The sequence below is a fragment of the Mus musculus genome, chromosome 10 (assembly GCF_000001635.26).
Source record: "Mus musculus strain C57BL/6J chromosome 10, GRCm38.p6 C57BL/6J".
Classification (NCBI taxonomy): Eukaryota; Metazoa; Chordata; class Mammalia; order Rodentia; family Muridae; genus Mus; species Mus musculus.
The window spans coordinates 74,616,958-74,638,566 of NC_000076.6; the positions used below are offsets into that span (position 1 = coordinate 74,616,958).

Below are 21,609 nucleotides of genomic sequence, written 5' to 3' on the forward strand. Positions count from 1 at the left end.
GAAGGTCTGATAGAACTCTGCACTAAACCCATCTGGTCCCGGGCTTTTTTGTTTGGGAGGCTATTAATGACTGCTTCTATTTCTTTAGGGGATATGGGACTGTTTAGATTGTTAACTTGATCATAATTTAACTTTGGTACCTGGTATCTGTCTAGAAATTTGTCCATTTGGTCCAGGTTTTCCAGTTTTGTTGAGTATAGCCTTTTGTAGAAGGATCTGATGGTATTTGGGAATTATTCAGGATCTGTTGTTATGCCCTTTTCATTTCTGATTTTGTTAATTAGGATGCTGTCCCTGTGCCCTCTCATGAGTCTGGCTAAGGGTTTAATCTATCTTGTTGATTTTTTCAAAGAACCAGCTAATCTTTGGTTGATTCTTTGAATAGTTCTTGTTTCCACTTGGTTGATTTCACCCCTGAGTTTGATTATTTCCTGCTGTCTACTCTTCTTGGGTGAATTTGCTTCCTTTTGTTCTAGAGCTTTTAGGTGTGTTGTCAAGCTGCTAGTGTGTTCTCTCTCTAGTTTCTTTTTGGAGGCACTCAGAGCTATGAGTTTCCCTCTTAGAAATGCTTTCATAGTGTCCCATATGTTTGGGTATGTTGTGGCTTCATTTTCATTAAACTCTAAAAAGTCTTTAATTCCTTTTTTATTCCTTCCTTGACCAAGGTATCATTGAGAAGAGTGTTGTTCATTTTCCACGTGAATGTTGGCTTTCCATTATTTATGTTGTTATTGAAGATCAGCCTTGGTCCATGGTGGTCTTATAGGATGCATTGGACACTTTCAATATTTTTGTATCTGTTGAGGCCTGTTTTATGACCAATTATATGGTAAATTTTGGAGAACTTACCATGAGGTGCTGAGAAGAAGGTATATATCCTTTGGTTTTAGGATAAAATGTTCTGTAGATATCTGTTATGTCCATTTGTTTCATCACTTCTGTTAGTTTCACTGTGTCCCTGTTTAGTTTCTGTTTCCATGATCTGTCCATTGATGAAAGTGGTATGTTGAAGTCTCCCACTATTACTGTGTGATGTGCAATATGTGGTTTGAGCTTTACTAAGGTTTCTTTAATGAATGTGTCTGCCCTTGCATTTGGAGCATAGATATTCAGAATTGAGAGTTCCCCTTGGAGGATTTTACGTTTGATGAGTATAAAGTGTCCCTCCTTGTCTTTTTTGATAACTTTGGGTTGGAAGTCGATTTTTTTTCAATATTAGAATGGCTACTCCAGCTTGTTTCTTCAGACCATTTGCTTGGAAAATTGTTTTCCAGCCTTTCACTCTGAGGTAGTGTTTGTCTTTTTCCCCCGAGATAGGTTTCCTGTAAGCAACAGAATGTTGGGTCTTGTTTGTGTAGCCAGTCTGTTAGTCTGTCTTTTTATTGGGCAATTGAGTCCATTGATATTAAGAGATATTAAGGAAAAGTAATTGTTGCTTCCTATTATTTTTGTTGTTAGAGTTGGCATTCTGTTCTTGTGGCTGTCTTCTTTTTGGTTTGTTGAGGGATTACTTTCTTGCTTGTTCTAGGGCATGATTTCCGTCCTTGTATTGCTTCTTTTCTGTTATTATCCTTTGAAGGGCTGGACTCGTGGAAAGATAATGTGTGAATTTGGTTTTGTCGTGGAATACTTTGGTTTCTATGGTAATTGAGAGTTTGGCTGGGTATAGTAGCCTGGGCTGGCATTTGTGTTCTCTTAGTGTCTGTATAACATCTGTCCAGGATCTTCTGGCTTTCATAGTCTCTGGTGAAAAGTCTGCTGTAATTCTGATAGGCTTGCCTTCATATGTTACTTGACCTTTTTCCCTTACTGCTTTTAATATTCTATCTTTATTTAGTGCATTTGTTGTTCTGATTATTATGTGTCGGGAGGAATTTCTTTTCTGGTCCAGTCTATTTGGAGTTCTGTACGCTTCTTGTATGTTCATGGGCATCTCTTTCTTTAGGTATGAGAAGTTTTCTTCTATAATTTTGTTGAAGATATTTGCTGGCCCTTTAAGTTGAAAATCTTCATTTTCATCCACTCCTATTATCCGTAGGTTTGATCTTCTCATTGTGTCCTGATTTTCCTGGATGTTTTGAGTTAGGATCTTTTTGCATTTTCTATTTTCTTTGATTTTTGTGCCGATGTTCTCTATGGAATCTTCTGCACCTGAGATTCTCTCTTCCATCTCTTGTATTCTGTTGCTGATGCTCGCATCAATGTTTCCAGATTTCTTTCCTAGGTTTTCTATCTCCAGCGTTGCCTCACTTTGGGTTTTCTTTATTGTGTCTACTTCCCTTTTTAGGTCTTGGATGGTTTTATTCAATTCCATCACCTGTTTGGCCGTGTTTTCCTGCAATTCTTTAAGGGATTTTTGTGCTTCCTCTTTAAGGTCTTCTACCTGTTTAGCAGTGTTCTCCTGTATTTCTTTCAGTGAGTTATTAAAGCCCTTCTTGATGTCCTCTACCGTCATCATGAGATATGCTTTTAAATCAGGGACTATCTTTTCGGGTGTATTGGGGTGCCCAGGACTGGGTGGGGTGGGAATGCTGGATTCTGATGATGGTGAGTGGTCTTGGTCTGTTAGTAAGATTCTTACGTTTGCCTTTCACATCTGGTAATCTCTGGAGTTAGTTGTTATACTTGTCTCTGGTTAGAGATTGTTCCTCTGGTGATTCTGTTAGCCTCTATCAGCAGCCCTGGGAGACTAGCTCTCTCCTGAGTTTCTGTGGTCAGAGTACTCTCTGCAGGCAAGCTCTCCTCTTGCAGGGAAGGTGCCCAGATACCTGGTGTTCAAACCTGTCTCCTGGCAGAAGTTGTGATCCACTCACCAGAGGTCTTAAGATTCCTTGGATGGTCCTGTGGGTACCTTGTGGGTGTCCGCAGACTCTGCGCCCAAGGTACCCTGGTGCTGGCGTGGACAGGACGGGTGTCTGTGTTCTTGTTGTTCTTCATTATCTGATGTTTGCACTCACTCAAAATCAAAAGCAAGGCCTGCTGCTGCAGACTATTCTCTAGACTCTACAAAGCGTGAAAAGGTATTTTACTGCCTAGTATTTTCTTTGGGTGTTTCCTGGAAACTTACAAAGCTTCATAGTATGATAATATGCACAGAGACAATATCATGACACATTATGTTTCATATATATATATATATATACACACACACACACACACATATACACACACATACACTGAATTCAAATTTTTTTTACTAAGATGCTAACTTTGTTAATCTCCCTATGTCTCTCTATATAACATAAAAGAACATAAAATGAAAGGGAGCCAGTAAGTAGAAAAGAAAATATGTTGAAAAGATGTAAGAATTATGGTATTTTGGGTTAAGAAGGATTTCTGTGTGAAAAGACTGTGTTCTATGGATTGAGCTTTAAGTCTGCCTATGGTACACAGTGAGACACTGCCTCAAAAGGAGTTGCCATATATGGTTATTGTTAATACATTTCCATTTAAATATAAGTCTTTGATATATACCCTAATGTGTTCTACAAGTGTTTAATGATATAATGTTTTAATAATAAAGTTATTAAAGAATTTCTATTTATAGGAATATAGGAAATAACAAATGTTAATAATAGGTATTCCCAATTAAAAGCAAGTTATAGAACTAGAGAAAAGTTATACTTTAAAGAAATGATCTAATGGCTAACATTATTTCTATTTTTCTTTTAATTATTTCTTTTTCCATATAAGATAATAACACTTCTTTAAATTTCTTTTATTTTTTGTAGCTAGCTTCTGAGATTTTCATGCAATATTTAATCTTGTAAACTCACAAAAATTGTCTATATTCTTCCATTGCGACTATGTTCTGAGGATCTTTATAACCCTGGGGAAATGGGTGTCCTATTCGTCCACCATGTTGGGAGTGTCAGACACTCCTGTAGAGGCGTCATTTATGATATAACGTGGGTGGAGAGTCCCAGTGTCCTGTGATTCCTAAATTCCTGCTTCATTTCTATAGATGACATTTTCCACGAGCCAGGTAAATACTCAAATGATGTCATAAACTCAGGATTTGAGACTTAAAAACAGCACATGGTTGATAAATAACCTCTTTTCAAACTCAGCTTCTAGCACCATTGGGAATTGAACGTCGAAAACCCATATAGGCATTTTCCAGTAAACATTAGTGAAAACCAGCTGTCATTTACTAAATGTCATTTCAGGTAGAGGATTGCTTTTTTATCCCGTCACTAAGTCCATCAGAATGTCATATTTATGTGTTATTTTATATTTAGGATTTTGGATCGCTACGTTCAGGAGCAAATTCCTGGTGCCAAGGTTGTGGTGGAGTCCATAGGTGCCCGTCGCCATGGAGACGCCTACTCCCTAGAAGACTATAGCAAGTGCGACCTGACTGTCTATGCCATCGACCCGCAGACCAACAGAGCCATCGACAGAAATGAGCTTTTTAAGTAAGTGGTTTTTATTGCACTTCACCTCCATGTGGGAACAATAGCACCTATAGGTGATTCTTATTTACGGATAACCGAAATCCTGCGTGGGCTGGACTGGGGTCAGGAGCCTCCGGGGCAACAGGACTCTGCTGAAGTCAGGACCAAAACAGCACTTTGAGACCTCTGCAAAGGAACTCCACACTCTTGATTCAAGAGGCTGTTGAAAAGGAAATAGACTCCTAGTGAGGTGATTGCCTCAAGGACTTCAGCCGGTTTGAAGGTTAGGAAGAAACTGAGCTTTCTTCCATACAACTCTATGGTAAGAGAAAAACAAACAAACAAACAAACCCATCTCATGTCCTGAATCAGAAGAGTTAAGTAAAGGAAAAATCACTGTCATGGAGCTCTACATTATGTATTAAAGCAGAATCCAAAGGAAAAAGAGAAAGGGATGTGGGGATCCGAAGGAAAAGGGGGAGGAGGAAGAGGAGGATGGGAAAGGGCAGAGGGGGAGGGAACTAGGAGGAAGGGGACAAGGCAGTAGAGTACAGAAGAAGAAGAAAAGAAACAAAACCAGGAAAGAAAGGCTGAAATCTTAAATAGAATGTTATTACATAGATTCCATTGACTGTTGTTCTAATTCCCTTAATTCTTCATCCAGTTTTTTGCTGGACTCTAGTGACATCTAGTGTCCTGAAGATCGTTGGGAAGATGTTTTACTTAAACTTCATTTTAATTTAAAATGTACATCGATATGTAGTCATATGTAAACACAGTTCATATGAGACTTTAAAAGCAGGTTCATACATTTATTTCTGACAGTTGTTCTTAATAGAACTTCCCCTAGATTTTTTTAACCTACCAGCCTCCTTTATGTTCCATATAATTTTGTTTTAATTTTGGTAATAGATCACAAGATTTTAGAAAAAGATATGTGTCTGCATTTTAAGGATGCTAACTGGTGGTAAAGACAAAAATGGTTGGGATGTAATTTAACAGCATTCATGAAAATTTAGGATAAAATATCTAGAAGAGCAAACCACAAAAGAACATAGAAAATGAAATTAATTTTTTGAAGAGATAAAATTAGGCATTTAGAATTTTCTGGAACTATTTGAGTAAACTGTAGACTTTTGAAGCCTATGAACTTTTCATAAGTACTTTATGGCTTATTTGTAAGCACACATGCTCACACTCCAAGACCAAAAATGTAGATTTTAGCATTAAAACTACAGGAATGGAAATTTAGCTTTACCAAAATATACCAAGGTATGATAATTGTTGCTTATAAATAATGCTCAGCCATGGACAATAAGATTTTTCTCTCAATTTTTATTATCTGAAATCTGAACATCTCCTCTGGTTCTGTCTCTCTCTGTCTTTGTCTGTGTGTGTGTGTGTGTCTATGTGTGTCTATGTGTGTCTGTGTGTGTCTGTGTGTATATTCTTTAGTTCAAAGATAGAAAACAAAACTAGTAATAATAGTTAGCAAATTTATTACCAGATTCCTGGACATAATGCCTGTCTCTGGGTTTGAACCTCATATATAATATGAGTATATATGTGTATATATACATACATATATATGTATAATATTATTTTAAGAAATATACTATATATTATACATGTTACATATCTTAATATATTCTTTAAAATACATATCTTAAATATATATATATATTGTGTGTGTGTGTGTGTGTGTGTGTGTGTGTATGTGATTCAGAGAGGAGAGACAAACACAAGCATTTTAATTACCTTATATTGTCACATGGAAATTTTAGTTAGGAAAACAGGTAGACTCTATTGGCTGATGGGGCCACTGGGATTCTTTCATGGAAGGGCTATCAACTGCCTGGTGGTTCTCTGTCTCATCCTCCCCAGCTCAGCGATTGCTGCATGTACCACCATGCTCAGCTTGTATTTTCCTCTGCTTAATTAATACATAAAAACACACTCACACTCTTCTCCTGTATCCTGTCATGATGATAAGCCTGTCTATCTACTTAAACCTTCCTGTTTGTTTACTATGAGGGTGTTCACATCCTTTCTTCTTACTTCTTAGAGTAAGCAGTGTATAATTATTATCTGTAGTTTCTGTCAATAACTGTGACAAAAACAACTTAAGGAGACTAAACTTAACTTGGAGAAAAGTTATTTACAGTACCCGATTATGGTTCCCTGTGGTAGAGTAGTCATGGAGGCTGGGTGTGGACAGAACTTATCAAGGGCATCCACAGTTGAAAGAGAGCAACCAACACAGGAGCTCTTCCCCAGCTCTTACAAGACTGCTATGCTCACTCTTCTGTAACTCTCAGTCCTGGCAGCTATTCCTTTCCCAGCATGGCAGCTCTAAATCCCTCTTGGTCCCCTTGCGGGTGAATCTTAAAGTCCCACCTCTGTCTCCCTGCCCAGCCATTGACTGCCAGCAGTTTTATTTACCAAAACCAACTAGGGGCAGGGACCCTCAGAGTCTTACATGTGTATTCTACCTGCAATTTTGGGAACCCAATTAACATACTACAAGCGTTAAACCAAGAACACAACAGTTTATAGCCATTCCCAGAGACTAACCCTAACCCACACAATCCCTCACAGCTGTACTTGCTTCCCAGGTCTCAAGTTAATAATTAATACTAATCATCACACACAGTTTGCTTTTTAAATCCAGAGTCTTAAAAGATGTCTTTTTTTATTAATTGTTTTATTTATTTACATTCCAGCCATTGCCTCCCAGTCTTCCCTCCCATAATTCCTCATCCCATTCCCCCTCCCCCTTATGTGTTTTAATGTCAAATCACCTTCTCTCTTTGAATATAATTAGTTTTTCAATCTGTCACACAACAAAAGGTTCCTGGACGGCAAACTGCTCGATATCAATAAAGACTTCCAGCCGTATTACGGGGAAGGAGGGCGCATTCTGGAGATTCGGACACCTGAGGCAGTGACGAGCATCAAGAAGCGAGGAGAAAGCTTGGGGTACACAGAAGGGGCCTTGCTGGCCTTGGCCTTCATCATCATCCTCTGTTGCATCCCAGCCATCTTGGTCGTCTTAGTAAGCTACCGACAGTGAGTATGCAGTTGCTGGGTGGATATTCTCTGGAAGGTATTCGGGATGCTACCTGGTAAAGTAGCTTCAGTGTTTGCAAACTATTGATGGTGTAACTACTCTGTCGTGTTTTCCTGCCTGTGCCAAAACTACTGAACATCTGGAAAGTGGTCAAGGAACTTAAGTATTTTAATACCTGCAATTTGAAGTAAGCAGGGCATACATCCAGCCTGATATAATGTATGAGAAATTAGAAATGTGTCCCTATTGGTAGTCATTAAAAAAAAAAAATGAAGGGGGTTGGGGATTTAGCTCAGTGGTAGAGCACTTACCTAGCAAGTGAAAGGTCCTGGGTTCGGTCCTCAGCTCTGGAAAAAAAAAAAGAGAGAGACAAAAAAATTGAAGACTTTATTAAAAGGAGGAGGAGGACCCCTATGGGTGCCACAAAAAGTGAATAATGGACAACTAGAATAACTCTCATAAATGCTTGATGTAAGAAATAATGGTTGAAATGCTATTCATTATTTAAAATACCTACAGGGGAAAGTATTAAGATGTTCCTAATGTATTCTGACACTGAAACCTTTCTGTCCTAATTTGCTTTCTTTTGCTGAGATAAAACACTGACCAAAAACAACTTGGGGAAGAAAGATTACAAGTTATAATCTATAACCAAGGGAAGCCAGGTCTGAAGTTCAAGACAAGAACCTGGAGGCAGGATCTGAAACAGACAGCAGAGGGGTTCTGCCTACTTCCAGGCTCTTGTTCCCCTGTCTTTCTTAACACAGCCAAGCATACATTCTCAGGAATGTCACTGGCCACTGTGAGCCAGGCTCTCCCACATCAATCCTTAATGGAGAAAATGTCCCTTAGATTTACCTCCAGGCAATCTGATGGTAGAGTCTTCCTAGCTGTGGTGCCTTCTTCTCAGGGGATGCTAGCTTGTGAGAAGTGGGCGGAAACTCTAACTAGACCACCCACAGTTCTCCAGTGAGACTCTGTCTTCCTATGGGTGTCAAGCTGACAATCAAAACCCATCATCATTGTAACCATCTTTTCAGTCTCTAAGCAACTGTCTCTCAAATTGAGTCCAGTGAGTTAATTCCGCCTTGAAACATTCAAGGTGAAGGTGGTAAATGGATACTTTCCTCACAAAGGTCCTATGGAGTTGCAGACATAACGTTTGATAGCTACAGTTAAGCTTAATATGTTTCTTTTTTGTTTGAGACAGGGTTTCTCTGTTTCTTTAACAAATCAATTATTGCATTTAATCTGATGTTCCTAATTTCCACATTTATTCTCTGGTACTCTTTCTCCATTTTCATTGGACTGTTCCTCAAAGGCATGTACCAGATCCTTATACCAGTAAAATCAATGATTTCTCCACGTAAAGAAACAAGCCCTTACAAACATCCGGCCATTCTCAAGTTTCCATAGTCTTATTAGAACTGAAACCCACAGCTCCATGATTTACTACAGTTTTTTTTTCTTCCTTCCTTTGGTTCAGTTATTTATTTCTTTGTGGTAAATGTTTTTGTAACTTGTAAGTCTGCACCCGTAATAATGAGGGGCTACACATTCACTCGCTGTACTGAAGTCCTCCCTTCTCCTGAATCATTAACTGTCATTAAGAGCTTATTCAGTAAACTGCATATAATTTATAGCAGATCACTTTATAAAGCCATTAGTACAATATTTCTAATGTCACTTTCTCTTCTTCTTGCACACTGCTTTCCAAAACAGGTTTAAAGTGTAAGTATGATTACAAATATTTTGCACATGAATATACGTGATAGAAAATGAGAAATCACAGATTATATCAACCAACTTGTAATAACATACTGGACTCTGTATTATTTTCTTTGCAATTATTTGGGCTTATTTTGAGGTGTGTGTGTGTGTGCATACGTATGTGTGCATGTTTAAGCTGATTTTAGACAACTTGTTACAACACTAACATGAAAGGTAAAAGTATATTCTAATCATTTCTAAAATTTGATGACTTAATTTTTTAAAAGAATTACTGTCTGTGACATTTAAAACCACAGATCACCTCTAACACTAGTATCCTGGCCATTACGTCTGTGAATTCTGCTGTTTCTTCAGGGGGCAAATATTTACATATGGAACACAAGAACGCTTCTGTTATATCGATTTATTAGTTCAAATATTTGTGTATAATTTAAGTGAATCCCCTGATAACAGAACCTCGTTATTAAGACAATAGCCTATTGATTGTGGTTTCCAAACTGAGTCTTACAAGACAACCTTACTCTACTCAAGACGCCAGGCTGAGTGCACGAAGACCGCAAGAATTCAGTCTGCTATGCCTGCAGCCAAGCCTGCAGCTCCTGTACCAGCTGCGCCTGCGCCGCCCCCGCCCCCGCCACCACCACCACCAGGAGCACATCTCTATGAAGAACTGGGAGAGAGCGCAATGTGAGTAATGAGGGAGGATAACTGTGTGGGTGCAGTGGATTTTGGGAGCAAAGCTAGTTCCAAGCTCAGACAGATATACAGCTGTCAGCCCATTACAGCCCATCATCTTATTATTAAGTCTAAAATAGCTGAGAACTCAAGTTGAGAAACTGTAGTGAAAAAGAAAAAGGAAACAAATCAAGACAAAAGGAAAAGTTACAGAAAAAAATATATATATAAACCATATCCATGTTAGACGCAGCTTCAAATATTATATTTAATCTCCCAATCTTAATGATATTTGGACAATTTTCTGAACAAAATTATAGATTTTCAAAAAAGCAGTCAAGTAGGAGATTGTAATACATCTGAATGGTAAGACTGTAATTCTTGATTTGAGATTTTAAAAAAAAACCTCCAATTTATCAATCAAAATCAAATTCTGTGGTTTAAAATCAGATGTTAACATATTATTATAGAATATTATATGAAGGAAAGAATAAAATATGCACTACTAAGTGATACAGCGTGCTTCGAACAGTCTGCTCACTCTACTGCTCAGAGGCAGCTGTGGTCAACATCTCTACACTGTGAAATTTCTAAGCAATTTTAAACCGTACATTTTTGACAGAGCTTGTTAATGTATTTCTGAGACTTCACAGCTGTTTCTGTCAAAAGATAAAACCCACATAGTCTGATTTTATTAAATTTGTGTTTATTATAAAACTTTAAGGGCAACTACATTAGGGCATGGTAAGAAATTTGGAAGTGAGCTAATCTCAGGAAACTTGGTTGTTAGTGACTAAAAACATGTAGGTGTTATGTTTCTAGGATTTACTCATGGGAGTAGAGCACATCTCAAAAATCATGGAAATTACTTCTATTGGAAAAAAGAGTTTAGACAGATGCATGAATAGTGTATTCAGCATTTATATTAGTATATAAGAAGCTGTAAAATTATATGGGTGCTCTTTTAGTGTTATACAAATTATGTAATCTATAACATACAGTGTGTATATGTATATATACATATATGTATGTATATATATCCTACGTAAGTTGTAGTTAAAGCACAGCATTCCATTTACATATAGAATTCCTTCCTTAAATCTGTGTTTTCACTTCTCAGTCTTCAAAGGATACGCTCATTGAATTACTGGTGAAGTAGGAATTGAGCCAATATGATTTGATCTTCCAATTATATTGAGCAGTATGTCCTAACAATGATGTTCAGATTAAAATACAAAAGCATTTGTGTGAAGTTAGCAGTATTCACGTGTGAGAACAATGACTGAAATACATAGATGCTTTTACAAAGCAAATTTATGGACCAGCAACTGTAAATCTGCAGTCAGTAGTGGTGGGTGAGGGTAAATTGCAACTAGTGGTCTTTAAGGGCTATTAGCCCTTGAAAACCTGTAGTAGAAGATTTTTGAATCATGTATTGAAACATTTTAAATCTGATCCTTACCTCATTTTTAGAAATGCTTCATTTTTCTATTGAAAATGTTTTATAAGGGTTCTCTAGTAAGCTGCAAAATCAACTAGCTCCAAAGGAATTATTCCCAATAACATTTTTAAATAGAAAAAAAACCCAAATAATTTCAAGAAAAACAAATCTTCACAAAGCAATTAATAACTTCATGTAGATTTAACACTCTATAATACTCACCTAGTATCTAATATATTTACTTTCTTGCTGAAACCCACGATCGTCTCTCTAACATAGTGCACATGAACCAGTTTTTAAACTTAAGACTTGTTCATGATTCCTGGCCTTATTTAAAATTTCTCTTTCACGATTAAGATAAGCCCATGCTTCACGAAGATGAAATTTTATAGATCTCTAGCAAACAGATGGTTAGATAAAATTCTACATGATAAGACTGGAGAGTTAAAGTCACAAGATTTTACCTGAAACATTATTAGATATTATTCTCATGAATGAGGGGAAAGAAACATTGAAGAACATGCATCTTCTCTCTTGGATGTGTGTATTGTTTAGAGCAAGTGTCTGTTAGTGTTGCGTGATCGCCTGGAATTAATGATAGTTACAACTTTTCTTCCCTGTCACATGTTTGCCCTTTCTCACCTGTGGACGCACAGGCATAAGTAAGTAAGTCCTATCATTCTAATAAAAGGCTGTTAGAGCATAGATGCAGAGCCATGGGTGGAGCAGGATTTATGTCTGCACAGTGGTCCTCATCTTTCCCGATGTAGGTGTTTATGTTTAAAAGGAAATAGCATCCTCCCTTAGTCTCCTTTCCCCACCCCCACCCCACCCTCCAGTTTCCTTCTGATGTGACAGTTCTCTCAGTGTCCAGGGACCATTTCAAAAGTATCTGTATCTTTCCTTCAGACATAGAGTTGTTTCCATCATAAATCACGTATATGTCTCCCTTAGATTACTTCTTCCAAAACTAGCAGCCATATAATATGAAGTGAAATGATATTTGATGTATTTTTAAAATATCTTTCCAAGCTTAGGACAAAAGACCATATTGTCCCTACTTCCTAAATTATTCAGGTTGTCTGATAATCCAGACCCTTTGGGAGCACGCTTGTTTTTTGTGGTCAAATTTCGAAGCTACGTATCATTTCGTTGCCTGATCTATTACCCCATTTTGGATAACTGTTTTCAACATTGTTGAAAATATTTATATTTTATTTTTCCTCCGGTTGGAGTTAAACATTTAACAACTGAAAAAATTAATTTGTTGTTATGCTTTAGCTTGAAGGGGAAGAAAATCGAATTAGTGGCTATGTGAAAGCACTTGCCAGCTAACCTTTCAGAAGGAAGGGTCCCAATGCTTGTAGTTCAGGCCCTGGACTTGAGTTATGCAACTTTTTAACATGAATTAGATTGCATGGCCACCTGTGGTACTTGGCTCAGTATCCACTCATTGACCAATCATGCAGAAAAACCAAAAGGGTATTGTTTTTAATATACATATTTTTTCATCCAGTGAATTTTTCACTAATGATTGACCCACATTATATTTGCTGAAATTGTAAAAATTTCCCTCTCTTGTCAGTTTGTGTTTTCTGTATTTTACAATAACCAAGCGTAGAGTTTAAATCCTCTTAGTTCAGGATGGTAGCATGAAGTTGATTTCTCAACTATGATTTTTGAACTCTCTAAGAGCGTTTTCTGTTCTGTCTTTAGAAACTCTTGTCCTTCTGATCCAGGGAGAGGGCTTTCCCCTTCAGCAATGTCTTACAAATTTTGTTTTATATCAGAGACGGTTTTTTAGTCCCCAGAGTTACTGAGATGGGATACAATGGGAAATTTCTGATTGAGATACTGCCAAGACCTATGCATATAACAGTGGGTTCTGGGCACCCTCCAGAAAGATGGAATATACAACCAAAAGCTGGGGTACCTGTCTGTACTCCCCAAAACCAAAGCTTATACAGGAGCAAACTGTTACATTTGAACCCAGATATTTTACGGATTCAAACTAGAGAGGAGCGGGACAGGCTAGAGATTGATATTTTAATGGAAATTCCTCATCCTGCTCACAACTCTGGATGTCCCTGTCTTGTCTTCCCTAGAATAGGATCTTGAAAGTGATGTTGTACGTCAGTGCTTTAATGTTGTTAGGCCTTTGCTATATAAAATATGATAACCATGAAAACCCCTTTCTTATGAATCTGTATCACAACTTGTCTCCTTCTTCTCTTTCAAGTCTTTTCCTTCTCTACCATTTTGAACAAAGCAGGGGAAATAACTCAGTCCCAGAAGACAGGAGCAGTCATCGCGATGGGATGGCCTTTTCCTCCAGTACCACTGAGTCTCATGAGCCAGCTCATGTAGAGGGACCACTTAAGGAGAGCCAGCCTAACCCAGCAAGGACGTTCTCATTTGTTCCTGATGAGGATAACTTAAGTACCCATAATCCCCTTTACATGGAAAGTATAGGTCAAAGGTCAACAAACTCAGACCTTCAGCCACGAACAGATTTTGAAGAGCTGTTGGCACCCAGAACACAAGTTAAGAGTCAGTCTCTGAGGGGCCCAAGAGAAAAGATCCAGAGGGTGTGGAATCAGTCTGTGAGCTTTCCTAGGCGGCTCATGTGGAAAGCCCCAAACAGGCCAGAGACCATAGACCTGGTGGAGTGGCAGATCACCAATCAGAGAGCTGAATGCGAAAGCGCCAGATGCCACCCAAGCCAGAGAGGTAGCAGCAACGTTCTGCTGGCAACTGAAGATGCCCACGAGTCAGAGAAAGAAGGGGGACACAGAGACACCCTAATCGTCCAGCAAACAGAGCAGCTGAAATCTCTGTCTTCTGGCTCTTCTTTTTCCTCCTCTTGGTCTCACTTTTCTTTCTCAACTCTGCCAACGATTTCCAGAGCGGTGGAACTCGGGTCGGAACCTAATGTGGTCACTTCTCCCGCTGACTGCACCTTGGAACTTTCTCCTCCTCTGAGACCCCGTATTTTAAACTCCTTAAGCTCTAAGAGAGAGACTCCCACATGTGCATCAGATACAGAACCAAAAAGGAACTCTTTTGAGATCGCTCCCCATCCACCTAGCATCTCTGCTCCCCTCCCACATCCGCCTCTTCCTAGACCTCCCATTGCCTTTACCACTTTTCCTCTTCCCCTTTCTCCCCCTAACCCTCCTCCCCCACAACTTGTTACATTTTCTCTTCCCATTTCTACACCCCCTACTTCTTCTCTACCTCTTCCTCCTCCACTGTCACTTCCTCCTCCTCCTCGGCCACCAGCTCCCCGCCTCTTCCCACAGCCTCCTTCCACGTCCATTCCATCCACAGACAGCATCTCTGCACCAGCTGCTAAATGCACTGCCAGTGCCACACACGCCAGAGAAACCACGTCTACGACACAGCCACCAGCATCCAACCCGCAGTGGGGGGCAGAACCCCACAGACATCCAAAAGGGATCCTCAGACATGTGAAAAACTTGGCAGAGCTCGAGAAATCAGTGTCTAACATGTACAGTCACATAGAAAAAAACTGCCCACCTGCAGATCCCTCAAAACTACACACGTTTTGCCCTGCAGAGAAAACAGGCATGAAAATCACACATGACCAGAGCCAGGAAACGTTGGTTAGAGTTGTTGAGGGAATTGACGTGCAACCTCACAGTCAATCAACATCTTTGTAACGATGCTTCTCCAATTTTACCTGGGCGATTCTTTTCTTGGTCGTAACCCTCAAAGCGGAGCACGAGAATTTTGAACGTCACAGAAGAGTCCACTGTTTTTTATCCCAAACTCAATGCAATGCCTTTTTCTTCCACACTTTTAGTTTCAATTAACATCACCGTCACTAACTCATAGAGTAGATTGACCTTAATTTTCTTAACTTCAAGGTAGCATTATTTGTCCTACATTTATTTTAAAAGTAAGTAACTTTATCTGTTTTTAACGGGGAGATTTGGGCATGAAAAGTACTGATCCAACTAAAACCAAAGGCGTGTTGACCTTGTTGATGGGTGATGTTTTTCTTTTCTCTTTAGTTTTTGACCAAGGTTTTATATGAATGTTCTAGCTGGGGGGTAACAGAAAAACAGGGTGCTAGTAAGCCATAATGCTCTCTCTTTGGCTTGTTATTTCCTTGAAGTCTATGTATTTGGTAAAAGGAAATGTTTCACAGGTAAAATGATCCTTAGAATTGTAAGGAATGGCAGACAGCAGGGATTTAAAAGGCAATCTCAGGTGCTTTAATATGTAGTTATCAGTTTTCTTATGATACCCTCCATTCTGGATTTGTTCTTTTTAGTAGGCTTTCAGATGAGAAGTCTCTCCCATTTTTTCAGTTGCTGTTATGTTTCTTTATCTTGATGCTTTATGATGAAAATAAATCTCATGCCACTGACTTTTGTAAGACATCTTAATTTTTTTTATCAAAGGTGCCTAAAATGCTATTTTATTTAACCTTTTCCCGTTATAAAAATCACCTCCTTGTTTATAATTTTATGGTTCTTCTTTCCAAGAAGACATTCTTTGATATCCAATTTATTTAATAAATAAAATAAAAATTACTTTTAAATGAAGAGATACTATTCTTGGTGCCTTATCACCTGTATGCTCAGAGGTTTGTTCTTTGTTTTAGGCAGAAGAGAAAGATTTATCCCATGGGAACAAAGTCCCATAGTTGCAGTAGTTGTGAAAATATCCCTGAGCTCAATGGATTGAATTCTGGGGAATTATAGCTAAGTTAAGCACCACTGTCTTCACGAAGCATACATATTCATTTTTAAGTTATACTGACATACACAGGTATATGGTGTATTATATGTAAATGTCAAATAATATTTAGTTTTTCCCATAAAACACATTGAATAAAATTGAACTACTAGAAATTCTTACTTTTGAGACAAATTCTACTATTTGTTGAACTCTAGAATTGAACTATTTGAGAAAATATAAACCTGCATATTCCATGAGAACAGCTGAGACAACTAACCTCAGCTTCTATTACAACAAGGAAATCACAGAGGTATTCCTAAACTATCCCAGCCACAGTGAAACATGGCTTTACTTCTGTGTGTCCACAAAGGCTGAGAACCCCACAGTACCATCATCTCTAAGAAGGTTTGGGGCTCTTAAAATTTGACACAGCCCTTCAATAATTTAATGTTCATGCCTGATTAACAGGAGCAGATCAAAAGCAATCCAAAAACCTACTTACCCTCTGCAGCAGCCCATCTGCTTCAGATATCTTTCCTCCAAATCAAAAGTCATTTTTTTCCTGGGATTCTTGTATGTGTTTTGTGCTGTTTTGTTTTCCCTCTTTTCATTGAAAAGCTTCCAATGGAGTTTTCATTGGCAGCTGGTCATATGCCTGAGAACTTGTGCTGTATGGTGGATTCTAGCAGGGTCTTGCTGATAGTTAAATGTCTTTTACATGAGTCCTATAAAGGTTGTTTAAAAATATAACCCCTCGCACTTCTTGTCTCTCCAATGCTACAAGCTCACATGTCTGTGTGAAAAATCATTCTTTCCTCTGCATTTGTTAAGGTCTGCTCAGTGTATAAGAAATGGTTAGAGGGATTATTTAAAATTCAAAGAGAACATTTGTTATGCCTTTGTCATTGCTAAGACTAGATGTATACAGACATAGGATCTAAAAATGAATAGTTGCTACACACGAGGTAGTAGAATTACATGAAAAGACGCGTTGATATTGTTTGATTGATTTTATAATTATCAACATTCATGATTGGAAAGGACAGATAATTATGAATATTGATGATGTTATATAAATATACCTCTTCTTGGTAAGTTTCTGTCTTTGAGCTCAAATAGCAGTAGAGTTACCCAATGTAAACACAAGAGCATATGCGTGTGTGTGTGTGTGTGTGTGTGTGTGTGTGTGTGTGTGTATAAAACTAATTTTGAAAGAGGATCTTACTCTTGTTACCTTGAACTCATAACCCACAATAGCTTCAAACTCACTATGTGGTCCACACTGACCAATTTTCCTGTCTCTGCCTCCTAAATGCTGGGATTATAAACATGAGCCTCTAAGCCCGAATATTAAAAATTTTCATATTTAATAAAAGGGTGAAATTGAGATATCCTAGAAAACAAACTTTGTCGAGATAATTTACCTGATTTGTGTGGCTCATCAATGTTGTGACCCTTTAATATAGTCTCTCATATTGGGGTGACCTCCCCCCAGCCCTAAAATTATTTTGCTGCCCCAGCCCTAAAATTATTTTGCTGCTCCTTCATGACCGTAAGCCTGTGCTGTTGTGAATTGTAAGGTTTGGATTACTATGAACCTCATGTACACCTCTGTGGGAGCTGTGACTCACAGGTTGAGAACCACTGCTGCCAGGGTATAGGTGCATGTTCTGCAAAGACATGTTTGTTGTACTTAAAAAGCCATGCCTTTAACTCGGTGACATTATCTATATCACAGCTGAATACAACGAGATAAATAATATCAGCCTAATGATTAAACACACAGAAAATAAAGAAAAATCTCGTGATCAATGGCAACCCAAATTGTTACACTTTCTTGTCCCTCCCAAGTACAGACAAACATTGCACAACTTGTGGTCTGTGAACCCTACTTACCTTTGTATAGTTCTGAGTACTTGGAAGTTGAGAAGGTTTTAAAAGTAATTGAAATGGGTTCTTTAAAGAACAAAGAAGGTATGTTATTGTATCCTTCATTATAGTTAGTATCAAGTTGACACATGTAGGCAATAGGGTTACATTCACTCGAAAGACTATAATCTGGGTATGCACATATATATATATATGTACATATATATATATATATATATACTTCTGTTTAAGAAGTATTTCTTCCTCAGTGAACATAATTATTCATATCAAGACATAGGTGAGACACCAAAGAATACCTTTATGCTAGTTGATCATAACATAACTAAGGTGAATTATTGCACTTTGTTCTTAAGTTGTTTTCACATTTATTTATTCAGTGTATGTGAATGCATGGGGCTTGGGAGCATATGTACCACAGCCTGGATATAGAGAGAAGTCAGAGAAAAACCTTAAGGAGTCAGCCCTTTCTACATGTAAATTCTGGGGGTTAGACTCAGTTCATCAGGCTACGTGGCATAGATGGATATAGTTTGCTGGTCATGTGAGAGTGAGATCTGTGAAGACAACCTTTTAGTAATGCAAGTACAGACATGACCCTCGCATCTGAATAATATAACGCGAGGAAGTATGTCCCAGTGAGAGTAATTTTAGTAAAATTGATTGTAGTTCCTCTGATTCTCTTAAATGGTCCTTATCTGTAATTCTCTTGGGTCTGAAAATCCATGCATTTAACACAAGTTTCCATTTCTGCCTTTCAGGGGAGGCTTTGCACCAGAGGTAAGGGCTTTATCATGTGGTCCAGCATTGAGCCTTCCAGGAAAGCCTTTGTATAGGATATAGGACTAATTGAAGCTAGATTTATCTTCTTCTATTTCAATCAAAATTTTTAATGATGTTTTCTAATGTATTTCCTTTCTATATGTTGCTTCTTTGCTTTGGAGTTTTAAGCCTACCATCTGGGGTGTAAACAATGACCAGTAGCTAACATTTCCAATGATGTCTTTGTTCTGAATTGTATTGAACTGTAGTATATGTGGTAGCACACTAAATTTGGTTTTCTGGTTCTATAGATATAATTAAGAGGCTGTAAAGTTGATTAACATTTCTTAACAGTTCGGATTTCTCTCTAGCCCAAATATCTTATATATCTCTAATATCATACTAGTAGACATCTCTGAGTTTTTTATTCCATGTCTGTGTCTCAGTCTACAGAGAACATACTGAGAATTCTGACCAATAGCATTAAGTGAGATCTGTGAGTCTCATCGAAATTACTGAGAACCTAGTTTGACTTAGCAGACAGTCTCCCAGTCAAAAAAGTGACATAAATACATTCTCTGTAGCTTGTACTTTGTAATGCATATATTCTAGACCATGCAGATGATATTAATGACCTATATGAAGAACTAGTTCTCAGGGATGGTTATAACTGATAATGGATCCATTCGAATCGGAGAGTCTCTCACCTAAACTTCCTTTCCTTTTCAAAGAGTAACCTATCTATGTGCTCATTTTGAGCAGTTGATTCACAGGCAGGATCACTTCCAGAGCTGCACTCTACCCTCCCAGGGCACACAGAAATATGTATCATTAAAAATTCGCTAAGCTGAAATTTGAGCAAGTTTTAGTTCCCATTTGGTTGAAGCGTGAATTATCACTAAATGTACCAACAAAGACTTTGACACAGCTCATTGGATGAGTTAACAGGGAGAGGAGGCAGATGGGAGGCCCTACAGAATTGGAGGAGGGACAATTTCCTGACTCACAAAAGACTTTTACAAACATACTCAAAAGGAAACCATTCCATAGTAAAAAAAAAAAAAAAAAAGGGAGAGCAAAGAGAATGTCTTCAATACGATCCCAAAGATGATGCATCTTGTCACTCCGACTTCCCATTCTTCCTGAAGGATGCAATTATACTTAGTGTGATGAGGAGTGAAATGATGAGCAAAATAGCCCTGTGCTATTTGTTTATAGAAGCCCAAGTAATCCTTCATACTCTGAAGCTTAAACAAAAATATCCTCATAGAAATTGGTTATTAAGGTTATTATCAGTTAGCTAATTAAGGTAACCAAAATTAAAGCCAGTGGCTTCTGATATACCTTAGGTGCCCAAGTAATTATCTGAACTATTAATTAGTAGTTTGGCAGGTGTCATGTGAGTAATGAATCATACCTTAAGTGACAGGTTCAAGCTGTTGCCTGTATTCCTCTTTTCTCAATCGTGTTCTTTATTTCCCATCTGAACTACTATCTAAATCTTTTCCTGTTTTAATTTCCTTTGGCAGCATCAACTGCTGAGACCTTCTCTTCTTAAACCGGAGGTATCGAGTTTCACTTTCTTTTCAACCTCACTAACCCTTTAAACAATACTTTTATACTTCAATGGGCAGAGTGGGCCAGCCTCTGATGTGGTCTCCTTTTTACTGGCAAGAGAAAATGCACTTTTGAGTTTAAATAAATAAACAAATAAAAAAAGAAATGGCCACTCAATGGCTTGCTGGTGACTACAGCTATAAGTTTTTAGCTTCTGTCTAGAACAGCGGTTCTCAGCCTGGGGAGGTTGGGAGTCTTTTAGGGGTCAAATGACTCACAGGGGTCACCTAAGACCATCAGAAGACGCAGATACTTACATTGTGATTCAAAACAGTAGCAAAATAACATTTACAAAACAACAACAAGATAAGTTTATGGTTGGGGTCACCACCACATGAGGAATTATAGTAAAGGCTCACAGCACTGGGAGGGTTGAGAGCCACAGCTCTAGAATTTAGGCCAGTACATCATTGTTGCCCTGACTTTTCTATTACTGCCTAAAACCACTCCATGGCTGAGCAGGAGCTAGGGTTCATCTGAATGTGGTCTCATCAGCTGGACTTTGTGATAAATTTAGGCCTTTGCTAAGCAATACATTTGATTCTTTTCTCTAAGAACAGTACCCTGCATTTACAAAAGGAAAAGCATTTCTTGTTTAGAATCTACACACACACACACACACACACACACACACACACACACACACACACACCATCTGAAGACAGGGAGCAGAAATATATCAATTTGCAATTAAGCTTTTAATTAGAAACTTGTATCAAGAAACCTTCCAGATGATTGACTCAGAAAACTGAGGGTGACCATCCATATGCACCCACGGCCTTGGGCAGGGTGGTTTCCCAACCAGCAAGCGCTGTCACCTACAAATGCTGATCATCACATCCCGTTCATGAGCTTCTGGTCAACAAGCATGGATAAGCCAAGAAAAATGGGACTGAAATTGTTCTGATTTACAGCAGTTTGAACGTTTACTGCAGTAATAAACGTATAAGTTAGCTTCACCTTCTCTGTGTGGTCAGCAGCAGAAATTAGCCTTAAAGTAACAATAAGTATTGGGCCCCACCCTCACAATCATTTTCTGGTTCAACATCTAGGGATGCAGATAGGGCCTGTGTCATGCAGTGACAAGGCCAAATCCAGTCACCTGCTTAGCTCAGTCCTGAGGTCTTCCTTGACACAAGGACTTTCCTCTGTTCCTTTTCTTTTTAAACACTTGGCACTCTGCTCTTCTTTCACATTTGTGCTGGTTCTTGTCTCTGCTGACCCAGCTAAGAATTGCAGAGTATCCCCCTGCACTCCAGGGTTCCTGTTCTCTTCCCTTCTAACCGTGTCCATATTGGAAGCCATTTATGCTGGGAATA

The 21,609-nt window shown here is 38.4% G+C and overlaps 1 protein-coding gene across 33 annotated transcripts in view; it reads left to right on the plus strand.

Moving 5' to 3' along the window:
* Window positions 1-21,609, plus strand: part of Pcdh15 (protocadherin 15) — a 1,553,555-nt gene that overhangs the window by 1,520,681 nt on the left and 11,265 nt on the right. For 13 of the 33 annotated variants that reach the window (XR_001779427.2, XR_001779431.2, XR_001779430.2 and 10 more), the window contains 7 exons: window positions 4,242-4,418; window positions 7,248-7,466; window positions 9,190-9,198; window positions 9,730-9,885; window positions 11,971-11,976; window positions 13,554-18,691; window positions 20,203-20,238. Coding sequence is in view for 16 of the 33 variants with exons in the window: in NM_023115.3 (NP_075604.2) it covers window positions 4,242-4,418; window positions 7,248-7,466; window positions 9,190-9,198; window positions 9,730-9,885; window positions 11,971-11,976; window positions 13,554-14,997 (2,011 nt within the window). In the remaining 17 variants the exon portion in view is untranslated. Of the gene's footprint in view, window positions 1-4,241; window positions 4,419-7,247; window positions 7,467-9,189; window positions 9,199-9,729; window positions 9,886-11,970; window positions 11,977-13,553; window positions 18,692-20,202; window positions 20,239-21,609 lie in introns of those variants that run through there. The other 20 variants (XM_017313785.2, NM_001142746.1, NM_001142760.1 and 17 more) reach the window with 11 other exon arrangements.